This window comes from Ammospiza nelsoni, chromosome 9 (genome assembly GCF_027579445.1).
Source record: "Ammospiza nelsoni isolate bAmmNel1 chromosome 9, bAmmNel1.pri, whole genome shotgun sequence".
Lineage (NCBI taxonomy): Eukaryota > Metazoa > Chordata > Aves > Passeriformes > Passerellidae > Ammospiza > Ammospiza nelsoni.
The window spans coordinates 6,584,147-6,607,848 of NC_080641.1; the positions used below are offsets into that span (position 1 = coordinate 6,584,147).

The following is a 23,702-nucleotide window of genomic DNA, read 5'->3' on the forward strand; positions in this document are numbered from 1 at the left end:
ATCTGGGATTGGTCTCATGTGGTTGTTTCTAATTAATGGTCAATCACAGTCAGCTGGCTCGGACTCTCTGTCTGAGACAGAAGCTTTTGTTATCATTCTTTATTATTCTATTTTATTCTTAGCTAGCCTTCTAATAAAATCTCTTCTTCTATTCTTTTAGTATAGTTTTAATATAATATATATCATAAAATAATAAGTCAAACCTTCTGAAACATGGAGTCAGATCCTCGTCTCTCCCTTCATGCAACAACCCCTGTGAACACCATCACAAGAACTGAAGAGCTCTGACCCCTTCTTCGATCACCAGGCTGGGAAAAGAGACTTTAACACATCTTGGGGTCTTTCTGAGCCGCAGAGATCCTGAGAATTGTGGGCACTGCAGGATTTAGCCTTGGTGTAACCAGCACCCTTCAGGCACAGGTTTAAATCACTCAGCTCCCCAGTGTGGGAAAGCCCAGAGATGACGGACTGATGTGGGAGAGATTGGATTGTTGTCAAACCCAAACAACCTGCCCTGCTTTCCCTCAGTCCCTGCTGGAATGCAGCTCCAGTGTGTGTGTCACCCAGAGGAATTTCTTTGGAAAATGACGATAATGACAAGGCAGCCACAGCAGCACGTGGCCAAAGCCATGCCAGCCTGCTGCTCACCACAGTGACCTGCTGGCTGCCAAAGGTTCAGGCAAAACCCCAAAAACTCCAACTTTAGGGCCTCTGTGGAGGAGGAGCCAAATGAATTCTGCCAAATTATTCCCTTCTGATGAGCGAGGCAGATTTTGGGAAGTGCTGGCTGTGTGCAGTGCGTCTGGGATGTGTCAGGATTCCAAAGGCCTGGGAGGATGCAGAGGGAGAGGAGAGCCTCTGAAAGCCTCCAGGCAGCATGTGCAAGGCAGGAGGAGAAGCTGAGAGCAACCAAAGCCACCAAGAGCCTGTGCAAGCTGTTTGTGCTGCCCCTGGGTGTGTTTGTGATGCCATGAAGGAGTTTGTGATTCTCCTGGAGGTGTTTGTGATGCCCATGAAGGTGTTTATGATGTCCCTGGAGGTGTTTGTGATGTCCCTGGAGGTGTTTGTGATGCCCCTGAAGGCGTTTGTGATGCCCCTGAAGGCATTTGTGATGCACTGGAGGTGTTTGTGATGCCCATGGAGGTGTTTGTGATGCCCTGAAAGTGTTTGTGATGCCCATGGAGGTGTTTGCGATGCCCCTGGAGGTGTTGGTGGTGCCTGTAGAGGTGTTGTCCTCTCTCCTGTTCTGGATACCGTTCCAAGGACACCACCCGAAGTGCAGCTTTCCTGCTGCCAGTGCTGCTAACTCAGGCTCAGACACACTTGCTCTGGGGAGTGCAGAAATGACGAGACAATTCCAGAAATACATAAGCACAACCTTCACAGAGAGTTTTTTTGGTTTTTTTTAGGGTTTTAGGAAGAAAACCAGTACAGAATCTAAAATCAGGGGGAGAGGAGATGGAGATGGGGATGAGCTCGTGTCTGGTTCCCAGGCAGGTGTGTAAAATGTGGGAATCCCAGCCTTGCATGGGGTTTGGGGTGTCTCAGCTCAGCCTCCTGGTGTGTGTGCAGGAGCTGAGCAATGAGCCCAACTTTCCTTTCATGGAGGGAGCAGGCTGGGAGCACTCAGAGCATCTTTCCTCATCATGCCAACACATGATTGCAGATCCAATGAAGCAAACAATCCTGCTCACACCCCTGCTGCCCCCAAGGCAGTGTTTCGCTCCTCTGCAGGGCCTGGCCAAGGCTGGCTCCCATCCCAGCCCGAGTTCCCTTTGGTGCTGTGGGACACAAACCCCAAACTCAGGCTCTGCACCCCAGGAGCTGCTCTGGGGCAGCCCCAGCCCTGCCTGCTGTGCTCCTGCTGGAGGAAGTGGGCTCAGGGCTGCTCCTGGGGCTCAGCAGGAGCTCCAGCACTCCCAGCACTGACCAGAGCTGGGAAGGGAACAAGGATTTCCGTACCAGTGGGAAGATGTGGAAGCTGAACCTTCTTCACTCAGCTTCCATTACCTGTGGCGTGTTCTGCAGCCAAACCAGGGTGTGCTCCTGACTCACCCACCCTCAGCCCAGCCTGGGGTGTCCTCACAGCAGCTCCCACCCAGCTCAGCCCTCCCCTCCTCATCTGGTTCACGTTCACAGGGAACATCCTTGCCTGGATGGGAGAACACATCAGAGCCCATTGCTCCTGCCTGCTCTGCCTGCAGGTGACATGACAGGACATGTGCCTCGTGACAGGTTCAGAGGGCACATTTTGGGGAAGGGAAACTCTCTGCCAGCTCATCCCTAGAAGGCAGGCAGGTATTTGTACTCCCAGTGGGCTCCTTCCTCACCAGGAAAAGGCAGCGCCTGACTTTGGTCACATTTGGTAATTTACAGCAGAAAAAAGTCCAGCACAAAGGAGCAGCAGAAAGAGCAGTGCTGGACTGCCCCCAAAGAGAGATGCAAAGTCTGCCACCCAAAATAAGCACGGGAGGTGGACCCAAATTGACATTTGGCAGCTCTGTGTGTCACTTGTAAAAGGCACAAAGGGACCAACCAAAGGCATCCCAAGGTGTCCCTTGTCCCCTGTCTCTGCCAGGAGAGCAGCCTGCACGGCCAGGAAATGCCCCTCTGGAGGCATCTTAGGGACTACACATTTCCAACAGTTCTCAGTTTTCTCAAACAGTTCTCAGTTTTCTTGCACAGCATCCCAAGGTTTTAAAAGCAGAAGAAAATCGTGAAAAGGGAAGTGAATGTTTTCTCTCCAATCCCTCATGCTCTCCACCTGTCCCACATCCTTCCCTAATCATTGCTTCTTTACAGAAAAGAGATTTCAGGAGCAATACAGGATGCTAGAAAGCAGAGAGCCAGCCCTGTAAACTCTACCTGAGGGTGAGCAGAGAGGTGAGAGGTCTTACTCAAAAAAGTCTGAGAGAAGACAAGCACTGTCCACCCAAGTCTTCGTTATTATTGGAAAGAACACATATCAACACATCCACAGTTGAGGCTATGAAAGACATAAACACCTCTCCTTGCTCAAAACTGAACTGGGATGCAATAAATCAGCCCCCACATTCACACAGAAAACCAAAAAAAAAAAAAAAAAAAAAATTAAAAAAAATAAAGAAAAGAAAGAAAGAAAGAAAGGAAGGAAGGGGAAATTTAGATTAGTCACAAAGAAGTTCCCCCGCCTGCTTCTGTGTGCATAAAGCAATCTCCTGAAGGCTCTGCCTTCACTTCATCTCTGCTCTGGGACAGGAGCTCCCTCCCAGCCCTGCTCCCAGCCAGGCCCCTGGGATGGAAGGGGGGGCTGGCATGGACGGACGGACGGACGCTGAGCCGGGGCAGCAGCTGGAGCAGCCGAGGGAGGCAGCAGAGCAGGAGGGGAGGCTCTGGCAGGGAGGGCAGGCCAGAAGCTCCCTGCACCTCATCTCTGCCCTGGCTCAGTGGGTTCTGCTGCTCGCCTGCCTCATCTACCTGGGAGTGCATTTCCTGCGGCCCTCCAAGGTAAGAGCTCAGCTCCAGCCTCTGCCTGCTGCCCTCAAAGGCTTTCCATAGGCTTATCTTCTTTTTTGTTTTAAGAAAAGAAAAAACCTTCTAAGTTCATCCCTATCCCTATCCCTTCTTAATCCCTTCTGTATGATAGCATATTTTTTTTAAAATTTATTTTATTTTTATTTCAATTGCCTGCCTTCAAAATGACATTCAGTGTTGCCCAGTGCAGGGTTTGGGCCCAAGTTTCCAGCAGAGTGGCTGTTCCAATAATGCTTTTTACACTGCCCCTGGGGAGAGAGGTCTCACTCCCTCCCACTCTTGCCCCTCTCTGCAGTGACTTGTGCATATTTCCATTTAACTGAATGAGACTGAGTGTGTGAATAACAACCCAGTGTGCTCATAAACCCCTCCTGAACTTGCAGAGTGTGCTAAAAGGCAAGCAGATGTGTGAGAAAGCAAGTCACCCTTGGGACAGCTCTAGCAGGACCTCCTGACACCTTTGGGTGCTCTCAGCCTGGGTTGGGAGCAGCAGCTCCTTCTGTGCCTGCCTGAGCAGGGCTGGGGTGTGCAGGGAGAGTTCTGTGTGCCCAAAGCACCTGAGCAAGCAGGACAAATGCCAGAAGTGCTTGGGGCTCACAGTGCTCCACACAAGCTGAGCAAAGATGGGTTGGTTTGCCTCTCTCACGTGCTCACAGGCTGCTGGATTGTCAACAACCCCTCACTGCTGCTTCAGAGCTGCAATTTCTCCTCCCACTCCTTCTCCAGGAGCTCTGCGCCACTTTAAAGCTTGTTGTGCTTTGTTTTAGCCCAGTTCCTGCTCTCCTCCCACCCAGGCTGGGCACAGAAGGAAGGCAGGCACGTACCCATGGCCTCCTGCTCCTCATGCTGCTCAATGAAACCCTGTGCTCTGCACAGCTGCCACTGCCCCGAGGCTCACAGGGGCGATTAAACTGCAGAACAACCACCCAGATAACACTGAAAGATAACACTTATCATTCAGGTCAGCCCTCTGCTCCTTGCCGTGCCTTGGGAGAGAGGATTGCACTGCAAGGCAGCAGAGGAGGGCACACAATCCCAGTGCTCAGGGCGCAGGAACCTCTCCCAGCTCACACTCTGAGCATCTCCCAGCCTCTGGCTCCTCTGTAAAAATGCTCCAGAGGAAGGGAGCAGGGCCTGGCATTGCTGCCTGGGAGCCTTGCAAGCCCAAGGGAGCAGCAGCAGCCCAGGGGACACAGAACATTCTGGAGCTTCTCTTCCTCCACAGAAATAACTGAAACAGGGGCTCCAGCAGCAGCAATGGCAACAGATGAGAAATCCAGGTCCTGAGAATCCCCAAAGGACCTTTTCAGTTTGAAACACTTGCTAACCACAGGGTTAGGACTATTATTTGTGTTGTTTTACCAGACAAGCCTGGTGTCCTGTTTGGAGTGCCCTGCTCCGTGCAGGAGTGGCACATGGGGAGATTTCACTGCAGTGCAGCCACAGGGCTCAGCTGGATAACCATGAACTGGCCACACAAATATCTCCTGGAGAGGCAGCAGCTTGGATCTGACTGGGCTTTTTGGGCAGTTTAGGGATATTTGTGAAATTAAGGCACAGCAGTGTGAGAGAGGCAGGCTTGGGGTGCTGCCCATGGGGTGAATGAGGGGCTCTCCCTGCCCTCCAAGGTGCAGAGGGCAATGCTAACTTTATTTACAAGGGAATAACTGTGTTTTTTCACAGAGACACTGTATTTGATTCCTTTCCATAGTCCTTGTGGAAACACAGCTATTAAAAAAATCCCTCCTGGGCTGTTCTGTGAAAACAGAGCCTGAATAATGTCATGGCCCATCCTCAGCACAGGCAGCATCTGCAGCCTGGACTGTGCTTAGCAAAAAGGGACAGTGATCTCATTTCTGTCATGGTGCTGCTAGGAGAACAAACCCCAGCTGAGATTTCCAAATGAGGAAGTTAATAAAAAGGTCACTGATAATCTGCTTTTGCATCTGCTGGAATTGCCTTCTCTTGCCACAGCTTTCCTCTTGCTTGGGAGGTGAAATCCCTGATCATGGCGAGGAGAAGGTGCAGCCCCACTGCCAGGGCAGTGTCACCTGCCACCTGTGGGACACCTCCACGTGTGACACAGCCCTCAGCCAGCCCCTGAGGTTTGTGCTTATTCCTGAAGCTGGTGCCAGGTGGGATGGCCCTGGACAGTGTCCCAGCCAGCAGAGTCCCTGTTTGGGGATCCAGAGCAGGCAGGGCAGGTCTGTGGTGTGTGTAAATGGCACAGGGGAACCTGAGGCTCTCAGGAAGAAGCAGCTCCGTGTCCTCAGCCCTCCTGGCACATTTCCTCATGCCCTGCGAAGGCAGAGTGGAGAAACAGAGGTCAATAACAGTGCCACCAGTACGTGGTGTCCTCAGCAGGATTTACCAGCAGGCAGCTGCACAGAGCTCTGAGAGCACACAGTAACTGCAAGAGATACATAAAACAGGCAATTTGCTTTAGTGCCAATGGGGTCGGTATTGTTATAAATGCAACAAGTTTGTCTTTGTTGGCTACACCCTGTCCATCAGTGGCCAGATCACACAGATGGTGGCAGACCTTGCGTGACCCCAGACATGTGCTCAGTGCTTTGCTCTTGCCTTGTTGAGAAACTACCTGGAATTCCCGGCTGTGTGAGGCAGGAGAGAAATGCTTGTGCATTTAGGAGGGAGATCAGGCGTGAGACCGGAGCGGAGGCAGTGGGAAGGGACGGTGATGCCAAGGGAGGCAGCTCCAGCCACTCACGGGCGATGAATCTTGTGTGTGCCAGCGGCCCCAGCCCCGCGGGCACGGAGCAGCAGCCGAGGCAGCACTAGAGGGTGCCAGAGCAGCTTTGCCAGCTCCGGCTCCTCCTCAGCCCGGCACTGAGCGCTCCCAGCTCCGCAGCCTCCCCCTGCCTGCCCCGAGCCTGCGGAGAGGCTGCGCTCACATTGTGTGCTCACACCGTGCAGGGAATCTGTGCTCACACTCTGTGCTCACGTTGTGTGCTCGCACCCTGCACACACACCCTGTGCTCACACCCTGTGCTCACACCCTGCACACACACCCTGTGCTCACACCCTGCACACACCCTGTGCTCACACCCTGCACACACACCCTGTGCTCACACCCTGTGCTCACACCCTGCACACACCCTGTGCTTACACCCTGCACACACCCTTGTGCTCACACTCTGTGCACACTCTGTGCTCACACTCTGCACACACACCCTGTGCTCACACCCTGTGCTCACACCCTGTGCTCACCCTTGTGCTCACACTCTGTGCTCACACCCTGTGCTCACACCCTGTGCTCACACTCTGTGCTCACACCCTGCACACACCCTGTGCTCACACCCTGCTCACACCCTGCACACACCCTGTGCTCACACCCTGCACATACTCTGTGCTCACACCCTGCACTTTCCCTGTCCCCCTGTGCCACCGAGCCCGAATCCAGGGAAGCCAGCCCAATCCCCATCTCATGGGCACAGCTTCCCTTTGTGGCATTGAGCCGAAATTAATGGAAGCCAGCCCAGTCCCCACCTTCTCCCTGTGACACTGAGCTCAAATCCATTGAAGCCAGCCCCGTCCCCACCTTCTCCCTGTGCCACCAAGCCCAAATCCAGCCCCATCCCCATCTCATATCACACCTTCTCCCTTAGGGAGCCTTTGGCACGGGTAAGGAGAAGATCACAGAGCACAGAGCCCAATATTCACCCTTTAATCAGGCAAAAGGCTGAAGATTTGTGGTTGTGTAGAGACTGCAGATTTGGGCCTCCTGTGGTTATGAGAGACAAGTTCGAGATGCCAAGTTCAGATTTAAAAATGCAATGCACAAACTTGGTGTTTTGCATATCTGAGCAGTAAGATACACACTTCTATATTTGCATTCACTTTCTCTGTTACATTCATAAAATACAAATCACAGGGTCACAGAATGATTTAGGCTGGAAGGCACCATGAAGATAATGTCTTTCCAACCCTCTGCCATAAGCAGAGAGGGACACCTGCCACTGTCACAGGGTGCCCCAAGTCCCTTCCAACCTGGCCTTGGACACTTCCAGGGATGGAGCATTCACAGCTTCTCTGGGCACCCTCACCAATGCCTCACCACCAAAATTAGGAAGAATTTCCTCCTAATACCTAACCTAAACCTGCCCTCTGTCATTTTAAAACCATCATCACTCCAAGCCCTTGTCAAATTCTCTCTCCAACTCTCTTGTAGCCCCTTTAGGTTCTCCAAGGTGCTTTGGGCTCTCCCTAAAGCTTTTCCTTCTCCACACTGAACAACCCCAACTCTTTCACATAGCAAAGGTGCTCCGGTCCATTTTAAACCACAGATCCAGTAAGGGCCTGAGCCAAAGTGCACCAAGCCCCAAAGGCAGGCCCACCTGGAACAGGGGTCTCATGAGCTCCTGGAGATCAGTTTCACACCCAAGATAGCTCAGCTACTTCCGAAGGCATCAAATCAGCAGGATGGCTCCTGTGGCAGTGTTGGAAACAAACAGGTTTTCAGTAAAAGGCAAAATAACAAAACTCTTTACAGAGAAAAACTGAGCCAGGTGCAAGAGGTCCTTGCCCCTGCTAAAACACCTCACAAAAGTTTCTTTATTCTCTTCTTTTTCTCTTTTGCTCAAGCAAGATTTTTTGGCTCCTATTCAATTTACTATCCTTAAGTTTGAAGTGAAGCCCTCCAAGTCCTATGAGATATCTTTTCACCTAATTGAGGAAATAAACTTTTAGGCTCATTTCCTTTCTGAGGGGACAAAGGACAGTTTTGTCACTCTGTTAACAAAGGGCACATTCCTGTACGAAGTCCTGGTGCCCTGCAGGGGGGTGGCACAGCAGCCTGGCCCCTGCTCTGCCCTCTGCCACTGCTCCATGCCAGGCTCAGGCAGAAAGGACTCTGCACCCCAAGGTCCTGATGGATTTTATTTTTTTTTAATGGGAAGATTTTTATAAAGTTTTGTGTTAGGAATGAGAGATGGATGGCATATTTGGGTTTTTTAATTTTTTGTTTTTTTTTTTTTTTTTTAATTAGAAGTTTTGTACGTTGTTTATATTTTAGATTTAGTGTATCAAGAGAATGTATTGAAAGTATAAAAATGTATAAAATGTATAAAAACCTTATAGAGATATAAGTTTTTTTAAAGTTATTTTGTTTAATTTATTTTTGGAATGTATTTTAATTTTTATTAATAATATTTTGCTTATGTATGTAATATTTCTTTGTGTTTTTTAAAATTAACTATTTTGTGGTTTTAATATTGTAAAAATTGAGTAGATGAAGAATAAGAAGGAGATATTAGATAATGTTTAAATTTTAAATTTTGTTCTTTATTTATTTTAATATTTATTTTAATATTCATTAATATATTAATCATTAATTTATTAATGTGTTAAAATTTACAAATAATTAGTTAATAAACAAATTTGTAAAATTATAAATCATTAAGCTATAATTTATTAATTTAATATATTTTAATTTTTATATTTATTTTTATAGAATTTATATTTTTATATTTTATATAATTTATTTATTTTTAAAATTTAATTTTACGGTTTTTATTTTGTGATAAGTTATATTATTATTTACTTCATATATTTGTAGATTTTAATTTATTTTAAAGTTTTGGAAGTTTTTTTAATGGATGAAGGTTAAAAGTAGTGGGTTTTTTTGGGATTAGGGTATTTTAGGATAGGTAGAGAAATATCTTTTATGTTTTCCTTGCTGCTTGCTCTTTTATTACATAATAATAATAATAATAATAATAATAATAATAAATTATAATATAATTAAATTCTATAATAATGAAATACTATTCCATAATAATGAACTAATATTCCATAATAATGAAATAAAATTATATAATTTTGAAATAGTATTCCGTAATACTGAACTAATATTCTATAATAATGAAATAAAATTATATAATAATGGAATAGTATTCTATAATAATTAAATAGTATTCCATAATAATGAAATAATATTCTATAATAATGAAATAATATTCCATAATAATGAAATGCTATTCTATAATAATGAACTAATATTTCATAATAATGAAAAATTATTCTATAATAATGAAATGAAATTATATAATATTGAAATAGTATTCCATAAGAACGAACTAATATTCTATAAAAATGAACCAGTATTCCGTAATAATGAACGAATATTGTATAATAATGAACTAATATTCCATAATAATGGAAAATTATTCTATAATAATGAAATGATATTCCATAATAATGAAATGCTATTCTATAATAATGAAATAAAAATTATATAATATTGAAATTGTATTCCATAAGAGTGAACTAATATTCTATAATAATGAACTAGTATTCCGTAATAATGAAATAATATTCTATAATAATGAACTAATATTCCATAATAATGGAAAATTATTCTATAATAATGAAATGATATTCCATAATAATGAAATGCTATTTTATAATAATGAAATAAAAATTATATAATATTGAAATTGCATTCCATAAGAGCGAACTAATATTCTATAATAATGAACTAGTATTCCGTAATAATGAACTAATATTGTATAATAGTGAACTAATATTCCATAATAATGGAAAATTATTCTATAATAATGAAATTATATTCCATAAGAATGAACTAATATTCTATAATAATGAAATAATATTCTGCAATAATGAACTAATATTCCATAACAATGAAGAAACAGCCTACAATAATGAACTAGTATTCCATAATAATGAACTAATATTCCATAACAATGAAGTAACAGCCTACAATAATGAACTAGTATTCCACAGTGCTGAACTAATACTCCATGTGAATGCCATACCCCGAGCCCATGGGGGCTGGCTGGCAGCAGCTCTGTGCCCAGGCTCCCGCCGTGCCCTTGGCGCTGCTCTGCCCCTGCAGGGACTGAAGGGTCCTGGCAGGGCGATGGAAGGGCAGCAGCAGCAGCAGCAGCAGGGAGGTGCCACCCGGTGCCCTAACGAGGATTTTTCTGCTCTGTTTTCCAGCCCCAGAGTGACAAAGCGCTGTGGACCCACATCCGATACTCAGGTGGGTGTTGGGGGGACCCTGGGGGAGCCTTGGTGGTCCCAGTGCAGCACCCACATCCCCGGCACACTGGGAGGGATCCCCACCCTCCCACGGTCCCCAGGGACCTCCCTGGCATCCTGTGGCCCCCAAAATACCCAAATGGCTCTCAGGTGCCACAGTGCTGGCTGTTTCTCTGAGAGCTGTCAGGGGAGAGGGGCCAAGCCCGCCCCAGTGCTGCAAACAGTTGGGTTTTCCCAGAGCAGGACAACAAAAGCTGAAAATCTGCATGGATCCCTGCAGCTCTCACCTGCCTCCCAGACCACCCTTTCACTCTGTGAATGAACAAGAAAGTAATTTTTGACAATTTGCTGAATGCACGCGGCACGCTCTTGGGCTTTTCTAAAGCAAGTCAATGGTTTCCTGATTTATGAAAAATGTAAATGATTTCCTCAGGAGGAGTGGGTGAGAGCACACACCATATCAGATGTGCTGCTCTGCGTGCCAGCTACGCTGGAGCTTTGTCTGGTGTCACACCTCAGAGATAAAGCCAATCGGTAAAACTTTTAAAATAATACTGAAAATATTATCGACGGTTTGGCTTTCAGTTAAAAGCGCGAGGCAGCAGGGAGCCCGACCTAATAGAAACTCATGTCCTTTGGGGGAAAAGCTTTGGAAGTTTGTCCCCAGCCCAGAGGTGCTGTGCTCCCTGCCTGCAGAGCCCCTGGGTGCCCCAGGGTTTTCAGCTGCTGTGCTGAGAGAACAGGGCTGCAGCACAGAGCCTGGGAACCGCGGCGCTCCGTTCCACCTGAAAACCTTCATTGACAAGTTCCTGTATAATTTCTCCTTTTTCTGCTCTGTACTATTTAGTTCCTTCTGCTTCTGTCTCTTTGCTGCTCTTTCCTCTTGTCTTCTAGAAAAAAAAACAACAAACAAAAGAACAAAAACCCACAACAAACCCTAAGACAAAGGCTTATGTTACCAGCATCTCAACAAAAAGCACTTTTTGTCATCCAGCTCTGGGTGCCTTTTCCTCATCTTATTTACTGTCTTAACTTTCCTGTTATTTTTATGAACCTGTTCTTTTTAAACTCACAGTGATGCTTTACTTGCTGTATTTTTCTGTATTCTAAGACACAGAGTAAGTAAATTGTGCATAAATAAAAATTTGGAGGAGCGATCCACATAAACCATGTGCCAAAAGGCACAGCTTAGTCAAGAGTGGTCAGCTGTAAATTTCCATGGTGGATGATGTCTGGCCATGGTAGATAATATTTTAACTCTGGTCTGTTGGATTAAGCTTTTTTTTGACTTAGAGATGGAGTAACTGAGAGATGTTTTAAAAACTTTTATTTTATTTTTAGTCTTATGTGAAGGATGAGACAATACAGACGTTATAATTACTGTTATTATAATTAAAACCTAATTATTTCTTAATTACAATATATTACATGTTTCTTGGTTTATTAGTTTTTGTTACACTATATTGTAAATGCTTTAAAGTTAATAATCTAAAATTACTCTTTGCCGGTTTTACTACCATGTATTTTTCATTGTTTTATTTCTCTAAAGCATTTAGTCTTATTTGGAAGGCTGTCTTTTGAAACTTGTTTCTAGTTCTATTTCTTTCTCAACAATGTTTGTCTTATTCTATGGTATTCCTAAGTTAGTATTTTTTATTTCAGACTTTGTATGCAGATGTATGCTATGTGAGTCTCTTGTTAGGCTTTGAGAATTCTCTACAAATCCATTTCTCACATTGATATGCCCTGTTCTCTATTTTACTCTCCTCTATTTTACTCTCCCCTTTTTTTTTTATATTTTTCAATCTTCCCTGCAGTCAGGAGGTGTAAACTGTGAAAAACGCCAATCACTTGTTTTTAAAATTTTTAAAAGTTTAATAGTAAAAATAGAGTAATAAAACTTTGGACAATTTGGATTAAAACAATATGAGACAATAAGAGCAAAGAGTTAAGGACAGTCTGGGTACCTCTATCTGGGCAAAATAAGCCCAAAAAAGGACCCACATTAACAGAGGATTAACCCTTAAAAACAACAGCCTGTTGCATATTCATACACCTCATCCATGATGCATAAATTCCATTCAAACACAGGATTCTGTCTGGGCAGTGTCAGCTTCTTCCTCTGAATCCTGATGGTGTCATCCTGCCCAAGCGAGGTGGGAAGAAGTTCGTTTCTTCTGATAATGGAGCAATAAATTCTCTTTCTCTGAAAGATTCAGGTGTCCTGTGGCTGCTATCTTGGTGGGAGTCCTTTCTTTAGAAAAAGTATCTTCCTTAGCATAGTTTCTATTTTAACATTTTGTTATAACCTAAAACTGTATTTAACACACTACTTAAGAGAATTAATACAGCATCACTTTCTAACACAACACATATAATATTCATCTTGATATTTGCAAAAAGCCAATTATAAAATACGCATTTTTCACATAAACCAGCCCATTTCCTAGCAGCCATTTGTCCCCAGGGCATCACCTCTGCCTCCTTGCATTTCAGGCAGGACCACCAGGGGAGCAGCCGTGAACCTCTCAGCGGAATCGGGGCCCATCCAGATCCGGAACGGCTCCGTCCTTGTCCCTTGTGACGGCCTCTACCTGCTGTCCCTCAGGAGCACCGTCATCCTGGAGAAGGAGGAGAACTGGCTGAACCTGACCCTGCAGGGCAGCAGCAGCATCCTGTGGGAGCAGATTGTGCAGGGCAGCGAGAGCACAGTGAACCTCACCACGGTGCTCTACCTGTTTGAGCAGAACAGCATCGCGCTGTGGACCAGCTCCAACGCCACCCTCTGGGACCTGTCCCTCAGCCTGGTGCTAGTGGCTGACAGCAAGTTCTAGCTGCAGGGCTGGAGCAGCATGGAAAGCACGGCCTTCCCCACCGAGACTTGTGTGGGCAGACTGCTCTAGAGCCCTCCCTGGGCTGGGAGTGCAGATGGACCACAGGGAATGCAGATGGACCACAGGCTTTATTTAGTGCAAGACTCGCCTCTTTGGAGCTCTGTGCAGCTGAGTTGCTACCCAGGATGGAGCTTCCCAACACTGGGGAAAGGGATGCGTGGAGCTCTTGAGAAGAACAGAAATGAAAGCCAAAGAAAGTCACCCAAGCTTAGCTCATATTCAGAGAAACCCCAGGATTCTCTATTTACTTGACAAGGTCTGTATATAGTAGAAATGTGTTGTTTTTTTTTCTCAAACAAAAGTCTGGTGAGTCAGGAAGATACCTCAAGTGTCTTGAAGCCACTTGGAGCAGGAGGAGCACAAATCTGCCTGGCAAGATGGAAGCAGGGAAGAGGCAGCAGGGAATGCCTTTGGAGTGAGCCAGATGAGAGGAAGGGCTGTGAGAGAAGGTGGAGTGTGGAAATGAGCTGACAGGACTGCCCTGGGCAGCAGGAGCACTGACTGTGGAGTTTTGGGGAGCAGCCTTTGAGAGCAGAGCTGTTCCAGCTGTCTGCAGGCTGCTGAAGCCTGAGCCCAAGGAATATCTGCTGTAAGGCCTCACAGGAAAATGTCCTTCAAGCGCACACACACACTGGCTTGACCCAAAAGTGATCCAGGCACGTAAAATTTGGGCAAACATGAAGACTGCTGGATGTGGTGACCTGTCTCTGACAGACCAGGTGGAAGCTGCAGGTGTGAGCATCCTTTCCTCAGGGAGCACCCTGATGGTTCTCATGGCTTTGTCCCACAGGTGTGCACCAGAGATTGCCAGGCACAGCCTCCACGGGGCACCAGGCACACCTCAGTGACCCTGGGCTGCTCATCCCTGCTCACCCCTGCTCATCCAGCTGAGACAGGTCCTGCCCATGCTGCAGGCAGCCCCTGAGCCCAGCACAGCCAGCCTGGGGGGTTTTTGCTTGCAGCAAGGCAGATTTTAACCACCTGTCAGGTTTTGACTTTGTGTCTCCCAAAGAACTCAGATTTTAACCACCTGTCAGGTTTTGACCTTGTGTCTCCCAAAGAACTCCACCAACATTTCAGTGTGTCGCTGCTGGCTGCACACCCCAAAGTCTTTTGTTAGAAGTATTTATGTATTTAAATGATGGGCATAAGAATGTTACATCAGATTGCTTAGAAACACTGGGAAGGGCTCAGACCAGGCTGTCAGCACTGAACTCCTCTTTGAAAATGCTCCCAATGCTCTGGGCTGGTCCTGCTTTGCAGACCCAGACCTGGACTGACACACTCGTCGCTGAGCACTCCAGCAGACTCAGGTGCCACAGGCAGCTAAGGACATGCTCCAGGCCTTGGAGAGCTTTCCTGGCCTTTAGGATAAGGAGCTTCCCCACCTGGGCCAGGCCAGGGCCTCAGGGGAAACTGGCTGAAGCACTCAACTCATGCAGTGCCCAGAAGCAGCATCTTCTCTCCTCTCACTGAGAAGCTGTGGCTGACTTGCACCCACAGGATGCTCATCATCAAGGGATATTTTGGGTTTTTAACTGGCCACGCTCACCACCACGGGGACTGAAGGCATCTGCACTCTGCCCCAAGGCTGGGGATTGTCACACTCCCCAGCAGAACTGAGAATGTGTTTCTCTTCCTAAAAATAATAAATTTTTCCTTTGCAACATTTGGGTTTGTGGTGCCCCTTGGAGGCGGTGGCTGGGGGAGGAGGAGGTTGGAAGTGCCTGGTGAATGATGCATTCAGTGTTTGAGCAGACACTTCCTGTGCTATGGAAACTGTATGAAATTTTCACATATTTCCTTTTTTTACAGTTCAGCTTTTGTTTCAGCTCTCCAGGAGGGTGTGCAGGGCTGATGCTGACACAGGGCAGGCCATGCCGGTGGTGTGTGCAGGGCTGCACAGCACAGCACGAAAGATGAAGCCTGGAGAGCACAAATGGATTTGTTCTCTGGAAGGCTGCACTCTTTCTTCTTGTTTAGAGCAGGAGAGGGCATTTCCCTCACTGATCCCACTGACCTGCATCTATACATACACCTGCACTTGCCCTGAAATAAAGGTTGGAATGATTCAACTCCCAACATTGATTGCTTGATGGACTGGCTGTCCTCATCAGTAAGTTTCCGTGCCCTCAGCTTTTGTTTGTGTCCAGAGACCCCTTTCTTCCACCAGGTTAAAAGTCTCTTTTGTTGGATTTGTGTTGCTGAAATGGCTCCTGAGGTGTTAAAGAGTCTTTTTTTCCCAGCCCCACGCTTGAAGGAAAAGTTGAGATTCCTCAGCTCTGGTTTTCAAGGTTGTTTATTTTCTCTGATCTGTTCCATTCTTTCTCTGACCTGCTGAGATCTGTCCAGCAGGTCGGGTTGTGGCACAGTCCCTGCCCTTGGAGTGGTGTTGGCTTTTTATACTAAGAACTACGTGTGCTTTATTTACAATAATTTTCCAATACCTATCACCTATGTTAGATACTCTGTCTCTACTCTAAACCAATCAAAAAATGTCACCATCCCAGCAGAAGATGGAGGACAAGGAGAAGAAGAACAGGACACTCCTAGATTCTTCCATCTTGCCTCTTGAACCCCCATTCTAAAAACCCCAAAATTCCACCTTTTCACCCTGTGACAAATTCACTGTCATTCTACTCAAACTCTTGTGCCTTGTAACTCTTCACACAAAGTTGCTAATTGTTTCCATGGGCTAAAATCAAAGGCACAGGTGTTTGTGACTCCGTGCCAAGGTCTCTGAGCCCCCTGCCAGGGTCTCAAGCCCTCCAGGGCAGCCAGAGCAATGTCCTGGGTTCTGACACTCTTTGATATGAGAAACATCCATTTTTGTTGCTGGGGTTGTTAGGACCTTGTAGGAGTTCACAGGTGGTGCTTGAGTCCCACCTTACAGCTCTGCTCAGCCAGGCCAGTGCCCCCAGGACATCCTGAAGCCAGGGCTGTGGAAGTGCAGGGCAGCTCCTGGAGACAATCCCTGACTACAGAGGGGCAGCACATTCATTTTCCTGTGCTTGCAGTCACGGAAAGGGGATTTGTGGTGTGTCCTCTGTGATAGATGAGTAATACAATTAACAGACAAATATCAGGTCTATAGGTTAAGAAAAGTTTTATAGATTCATAGTTCTGTTTTAGCCCCTTGTGTTGTCATCAAGAGACAGGTGAAGTTGGGACGTTTGGGAGGAACATCTTGTCACTGTGGCAGCAACTGACCTCCAGTCAAGGTTTAAGGAATTGATTTCCACCACTGGACAGCAAAGAAGGGGTCAATGGACAGAACTTTGGGAGGGGCTGAAGGGTGAAAAGGCGAAACCTCCATTGTGAGGGTGAGCACATGGTGGGAAAAATCCTGTCATATTCTCTCTATTCGGTCTTCTGTTGTATTTTTGATAAGGTTTAATAAACCTTTTGTGAAAAATGCCAATCACTTGTTTTTAAAATTTTAAAAATTTAATAGTAATGAAATTGTTATTAAAATAGTAATATAATTAGAGTAAGAAAAATTTGGACAATTTGGATTAGGATAATGTGAGAAAATAAAAACAAAGAGTTATGGACAGTCCGGGTATCTTTTCTGGGCAAAATAAGCCCAAAAAAAGACCTACAATAACAGAGGATTAACCCTTAAAAGCAACAGCCTGTTGCATATTCATACACCTCATCCATGATGCATAGATTCCATTCAGACACAGGATTCTGTCTGGGCAGTGTCAGCTTCTTCCTCTGAATCCTGACGGTGTCATCCTGCCCGAGCAAGGTGGGAAGAAGTTCGTTTCTCCTGATAATGGAGCAATAAATTCTCTTTCTCTGAAAGATTCAGGTGTCCTGTGGCTGCTTTCTTGCTGTGAGTCCTTTCTTTAAAAAAAAATCCTACATAGCATCGTTTCTATTTTTACATTATGTTGTAACCTAAAACTATATTTAACACACTACTTTAGAAAATTAATACTAACTTTATACTAACTAAGCACAACTTTCTGACAGAACACATATAATATTTATTTTAATATTTGCAAAAAGCCAATCATAAACTGGGCATTTTTCACATTTCCCATCTCTCCTGGCTGACGTTAAGGGTGACACAGCCGATGTGAGAGCCGCGGCCACTCCTGGGGGAGAAGGAGCTGCGGAAGGTGCGGCAGAGCAGGATGGGATGGAGGCTGCCTCTCCCCACACCAGAAACGAGGGGAAACATTCGCAGTCCATTTCCACCTGTGTGCCAATGACCTCATTTTCTACCACGTAGGTTATCAGTAATAATGGCTAACGAGCCATTTACGTTTAATCAGCCAGTGTGAGTCACAGCCTGTCAGCTGCACTGCAGAGAAGGAGAAAGCCATGGTGTGCTTGGCAGAGTGCAGCCGGTGCTGCTGCTGTGGAGCCAGCACTGTGCAGCTCAGGCAGCAGAAAGCACAGGAATCTCATTTCCTTACTCAACAATCAAAATGGGAAAGTATGACAGAGACTCGAGCAGCTTCCTGCAGCAACTAATTGGGAGGGTTTGACTTATGAGAATTTTCTCAGCACCATCTCTAACTTCAGAGCTGATCTCTGAGCTGGCAGTTGGTTCCTGTTTTCCAAGAGATCCAGACCAGCCCTAGAGATGCTTGCTTCCAGCTATGGGGCAATAATCCACCAAAATAAGCAAATTGAGCAACACACACACACTGAGGGCTGGGAGGAGTTGGTGACAGGCCAGAAAAGAACAGTGGTGAGTGTAGCAGGATTTATCTGCAGCCTTCTGTGCTCTAAGGCCAGGGAGGATCTGGAGGCTCTTTGCTCATATTCCAAGTGGAATGAGGAAGGCTGCTGAAGGCTCAGTTCTCCAAGCAAATGAGTAAATCTGTTAAGGGCTATAGAGCCAAGCAAGCAGAGTGGAGGCTGGGGGCACATCTCCCCATGGAGACGCCAGCAAGGCAAATTTCTGGCAGCTGTTCAGCATCCCAGAGCAGAACACACCCCACAAGCTGGGCTGGGACAGGCTCCCTGTGCCCCCTGCACCAGGAAGGAGGAGCCTGAGGATGAGAAAAGCCCCAGGCCAGGGCAGGAGAGGACAGTGGGGCTGGCTGACCCGTCCCAGGGGAGCAAGGACACTATGCAGAGAGCCCAGGCGAGCTCAGGAGAGATGTGAAGCTGGTAGGGGGCCATAGACGGACTGTCCTTAGGACTTTAGGAATGTTGGACAGTCAGAAGGCAGGACTAAAGCAGTGTTTCTCCTGTAAGCTCACTGCCAGTAAACCAAACCTCTGCAAACACCTAAACACTGCCACTGCCTCCTCAAAGAACCGCTTCCTCCTCTTGCACAATTACCTTTTCAGCAGGACAGCTCTGTGCTCTTGCTCACCTGGTGCCCAAGGGGGTTTAGGAGCCCCAGGTGCTCACAAGCACGGGAGCACTCCCATTGCTGCACTTTCTGCTGCCTCTGCATGTCACAGGGGTTTGGAGTCCGTGCTGTTCTTTGGTGGCCAGCCAAGGCACAGGGCAAAGTTTGGGGCAGGTCAAAACTTGATGTGGGCACAGATGTACTTTCCTAATAATTTCTTTCATTGTTTGCTTTGAGGAAAAAGTTGCACCTATTTCCTGGCAACTCAGGGACCTGTTTCATTTCTGATGTAGAAAAGGTGGAAGTGATCCCACTGCAAGGACAAATGTTTAATCCAGCATAGGATCTGATTCATAAAGGATACAGCAGCCCCATGATTTCATCACCAAATGCATGCCTGAGACATCACTGGTTTTATCTCATGGAGTTAAAAGGACTCACTTCCCTTTGTCTCGTTTTGTTGATTCAAGGTTTCCATTACTGCCAGTGTCTGCTTATCTGGCTTACTGTCACCAGCACAAAAAGTGAGTAGAATGCCTCCACCCAATGAGGACAGACAGATGAGACTTGGTTGCAGGCTTTTTTAGGGTTTACGTGCAGCATTTTGAATCATTAGTTGATCTGCTTCTGCCTTTGTCACTTTCCATAGGACACAGAGACATTGACACACCTCCCAGCAAGAAACTTCTTTAATGCCTCCTATGTGCTGGGATAACATCTGGGCTTGATAGTCTGAAAGCCTTTTCCAATATTCAAATCTGAACCCCACTGGTGTGACCACAGCATATCCCAGAAAACCTACTTCCTCTCAAACCACCAGCCTAAACTGTTCTGTTGTTCCGTGTGTTCCACCCTGGAAAATGTGAAGAACTTACTCTGATGGCTGCTCACCCACTCTGAAAAGACTCAGATTATCAAGCAGCATCCATACTTTACAAGAAAAGGTTTGCTCCAGCTCGCAGGAGAAAAATCTCACTGCCTTTCCAGTTGGTTTCAGTAACTCAAGTCATCTCCTTGTGTTCTGCTTGATCCTTTTCCCAGAGATGTCCCTTTCTAGAAGCAGGGCTGGGTGCTGCCTTCCCGAGCCAGTGCTTCATGGCCCATGTGCCAGATCCTGATGTTTGCACTGCCTGTGCTGTCACAAACACAGCCAGAAACCTCACCTGGCCCATCCCAGAAAAGCCAGGATCCCTCCTGGATGTTGTGGTTGTGGAAAACACCAATCACTTGTTTTTAAAAGTTTTAAAAGTTGAATAGTAATAAAATGGTTATTAAAATAGTAATATAATTAGAGTAGTAAAAATTTGGACAATTTGGATTAGGAAAATATGAGACAACAGAAACAAAGAGTTACAGACAGTCCGGGTACCTCTTTCTGGGCAAAATAAGCCCAAAAAAGGACCCACATTAACAGAGGACTAACCCTTAAAAACAACAGCCTGTTGCATATTCATACACCTCATCCATGATGCATCAATTCCATTCAAACACAGGATTCTGTCTGGGCAGTGTCAGCTTCTTCCTTTGAATCCTGACTGCATCTTCAGGGCTGAGCAAGGCAGGAAGAATTTAATTTCTTCTGATAATGGAGCAATAAATTCTCTTTCTCTGAAAGATTCAGGTGTCCTGTGGCTGCTATCTGGTGCAAGTACCTCATTCCTCTCTTTTAAAAAATGGTATCTTCCATAGCACAGTTTCTATTTTAACCTTATGTTATAACCTAAAACTATATTTAACACACTACTTGAGAAAATTAACACAGTATAACTTTCTAACATAACACATATAATATGAATTTTAATATTTGCAAAAAGCCAATCATAAAATACGCATTTTTCACAGGGTACAGTCACACACACCTGTGTCCTGTGCCTGGGTTTGCAAAAGTACCTGCAAAGAAAGAGATGGAGGGACAGAACCCTCCACTGACCCTGCAGACTCCCACAGGGATCTACAGAGTTTGGACCAGAGAAGTTCCAGCTGTCTGCAGGAGGTGTTGTGTTGGGAAGGATGAAAGTTTGACAAGAAGGTCTCACAGATATGTATGTTCTTGGCAGAAAGATTTTTGAATGTAGAACCTAAAGAAGGAATAGAAATGAAAGCAAGTTTTGATACAGAAGAAAAGAATTGCTGAGCCAATCTTACTGGATAACCAAGGAGGCAAAGGGTGTGTTGGTTAGAAGGGGTTTTTATGGCTCAGAGCAAAGGATAAACCCACCCCAAACAAGAAGATGTTTTTACCAAGCAGAAAGCACAGGCAAACAAGCCTGCAATGTTGCAAGTAGAAAAAAGGTCTCAGAATTTTCCACTGCAAGAAAACTGTAAACCAACTTCTAGCTTAAACTGTAATGTACTAACTTTTAGTGATTGGAGAACAGTAACATGAAAATGGTAATTATAGCAGTTATGATAGGCTAGAGATAATAGTTAAGGTATAGATTGGTTTTTCTGTATTAAGATGCTCAGCAAAGGAAAGTATATAATGCATTGTAAACTAAACTAAGGGTCTCCAGGCCTGCCTGCAGCTGGAGCTGACAGCTGTGGGCACAGGCTCTGGACTGCTGTGACCTCTTGGATGGAATAAACTGCATTTTGGAGAGCTGCCTGGAGTCCCACATCCCTCATTCAGGCTCTTACAGTGTTGGTCTGAGGTGAACACCAACCCCACCACTAACATCCCAAGATTTGAGGTCAGCACAACAATGCTGAGTAAAGAAAGCTGTGTTAGACCAGAGAAGAGGCTGAATCATGATCAAAACCCAGAGTGGAAACAGCTGGTGCTGCACAATTAACACCTGCCACGCTTCACATTGCAAGTACAGCTGAGCAAAAAAGCAGAGAGAGGCAAAATCACCAAAGGGTGAAAGGAAAAGGGTGAACATAGAAAGCTCTGAGGGGTTTTCCAAGCAGATTGTGAGCATGGCTTTGCTGAGAGACAAGGGGCTCCTCCAGCTGTGCTGGGTGCAAGCTCCAGACCTGCAGGTGAGCTGGGAGCAGCTCCTGCACACAAACTCCCCAGGACTGTGTGTTTGGGATCCTGGGAAAACCTCACTCACAGACCATATCCACAAGGAGCATTGTGATTAGCCCTCCGTGAAAAACGCCAGTAATTTGTTTTTAAAACTTTAAAAGTTTCATAGTAATAAAATTGTTATTAAAATAGTAATATAATTAGAGTAATAAAACTTTGGACAATTTGGTTAGGACAATATGAGACAATAAGAACAACGAGTTGCAGACAGTCCAGGTACCTCTTTCTGGGCAAAATAAGCCCAAAAAAGGACCCACATTAACAGAGGATTAACCCTTAAAAGCAACAGCCTGTTGCATATTCATACACCTCATCCATGATGCATAAATTCCATTCAAACACAGGATTCTGTCTGGGCAGTGCCAAATTCTTCCTCTGAATCCTGACTGCATCTTCAGAGCTGAGCGAGGTGGGAAGAATTTCATTTCTTCTGATAATGGAGCAATAAATTCTCTTTCTCTGAAAGATTCAGGTGGCTGCTTTCTTTGTGGGAGTACCTCATTCCTCTCTTTTTAAAAAAGTATCTTCCAAGTATAGTTTCTATTTTAACCTTATGTTATAACCTAAAATTATATTTAACCCACTACTAAAGAAAAGTAATACAGCATGACTTTCTAACACAACACATATCATATTCATTTTAATATTTGTGAAAAGCCAGTCATAAAATATGCATTTTTCACAGTCTGCAAGCATTGCTGAACAGCCTCAGAAATACCCAAACTGAGATGGGCAATCCTCAGATATTTGTGACACAATACCATAACCGCAGTCCCTGCTCAGTCTGTCAGAATTTGTTGTTGCAGTTTCCTGGGTTTGGAGAAAGTGCAAGTGCAAAAGTGTTGCAAGAATGAGACCAAATGTACTTTCCTTTGAAGGATTTGAACATACTCATGCTTTTGATGCTCGTGGTCAGGAGGACAAGGAGAAAAGCAGAGTTTCAGGCCGCCAGGTCTGACTCACTGTGCTCAGTTTGGGACAGAGAGTGTGAAGTAGGACAAAGAAAAGAAACCAAGTTGCTCTCACATGCTCTTGGGCCTCAGTGACCACATAGTGCTGGCTCTGAGGATAGAACTGGTGTAGACAAAGCCACTCATTCCGAGCCATGCTCCAGAAGGACAAGGCCAGAAAATGTTTCCCTCAGGCTGGGGTTAGAGCACAGCCTTAGGCCCAAGGGAAACACTCACAAGAAGTGAGACATTGATAGGCATCAGTGCTGAGCAAAACACCTTAATCAATGTGCCTAGCTGGGGGCCCTCAACAGATAAGGTCATTTTTCATTACTTGAGAGGATTTCTTCCCTTATGACTGTGACTGTTCTCTGACTAAGCTAGCTTGGTTTTCAATCACAACAATTCTTGTTTGAAACAAGGTGACCTTCCATGCATTTGGGATGGTGTGTGTGGTGCAGACTCCCAATGGTGTGTGATTTAGGCCTGTGCCATGGGGAGCTTGTGAAAAATGCCAATCACTTGTTTTAAAATTGTATAAGTTTGAGAGTATTAAAATAGTTACAAAAATAATAACACAAATTAGAGCAATAAGAATTTGGAGAATCAGAGTAGGGAAAATAAAGGACATTAAAAGCAAAGAATTACAAATGTTCAGATGCTTTCCTCTTGAAAGCACAGCTCACTAAGAAAGAAATGACTCTTAAAAGCTGTTGCATATTCACATATCTCATACAGGATTCAAAAATTATTTTCGAACAAAGGGTGTTGCCTGGTTATTATCAACTTTCCCCCCCTCATCATGTAAATCAGTCATCTTGGTCCCTACCAAGTCTGGTCTTTCCCAGTAAGGAGGCAATAATTCTTCTCTTGGTGGTTTTGGTGTCTTGTTGCTGTTAGGTCTGTGCATAAAATTCCTTCAGCTATGTCATGTAAGAAACTTTAGAAAAAGTATCTTACATCACATAGTTTCT

At 45.4% G+C, this 23,702-nt stretch overlaps 1 protein-coding gene across 1 annotated transcript; it reads left to right on the plus strand.

Annotated features, from left to right (window-relative positions):
- The first annotated feature begins 970 nt into the window (after positions 1-970).
- Positions 971-13,367, plus strand: LOC132077012 (uncharacterized). The gene is made up of 4 exons (XM_059478455.1): positions 971-1,108; positions 3,379-3,486; positions 10,492-10,534; positions 13,030-13,367. Exons 1-4 carry the CDS (start codon positions 971-973, stop codon positions 13,365-13,367), a joined length of 627 nt encoding a protein of 208 aa, XP_059334438.1.
- The last annotated feature ends 10,335 nt before the right edge of the window (positions 13,368-23,702 follow it).

Excerpts from the sequence above, each read along its gene's own strand:
- LOC132077012 (XM_059478455.1), top strand. The coding sequence starts at position 971 with ATGAAGGAGTTTGTGATTCTCCTGGAGGTGTTTGTGATGCCCATGAAG. Across the intron at positions 1,109-3,378 it reads TGATGCCCCTGAAGGCATTT|GGAGGGCAGGCCAGAAGCTC; the intron begins GTGATGCACTGG and ends AGGCTCTGGCAG. Across the intron at positions 3,487-10,491 it reads ATTTCCTGCGGCCCTCCAAG|CCCCAGAGTGACAAAGCGCT; the intron begins GTAAGAGCTCAG and ends TCTGTTTTCCAG.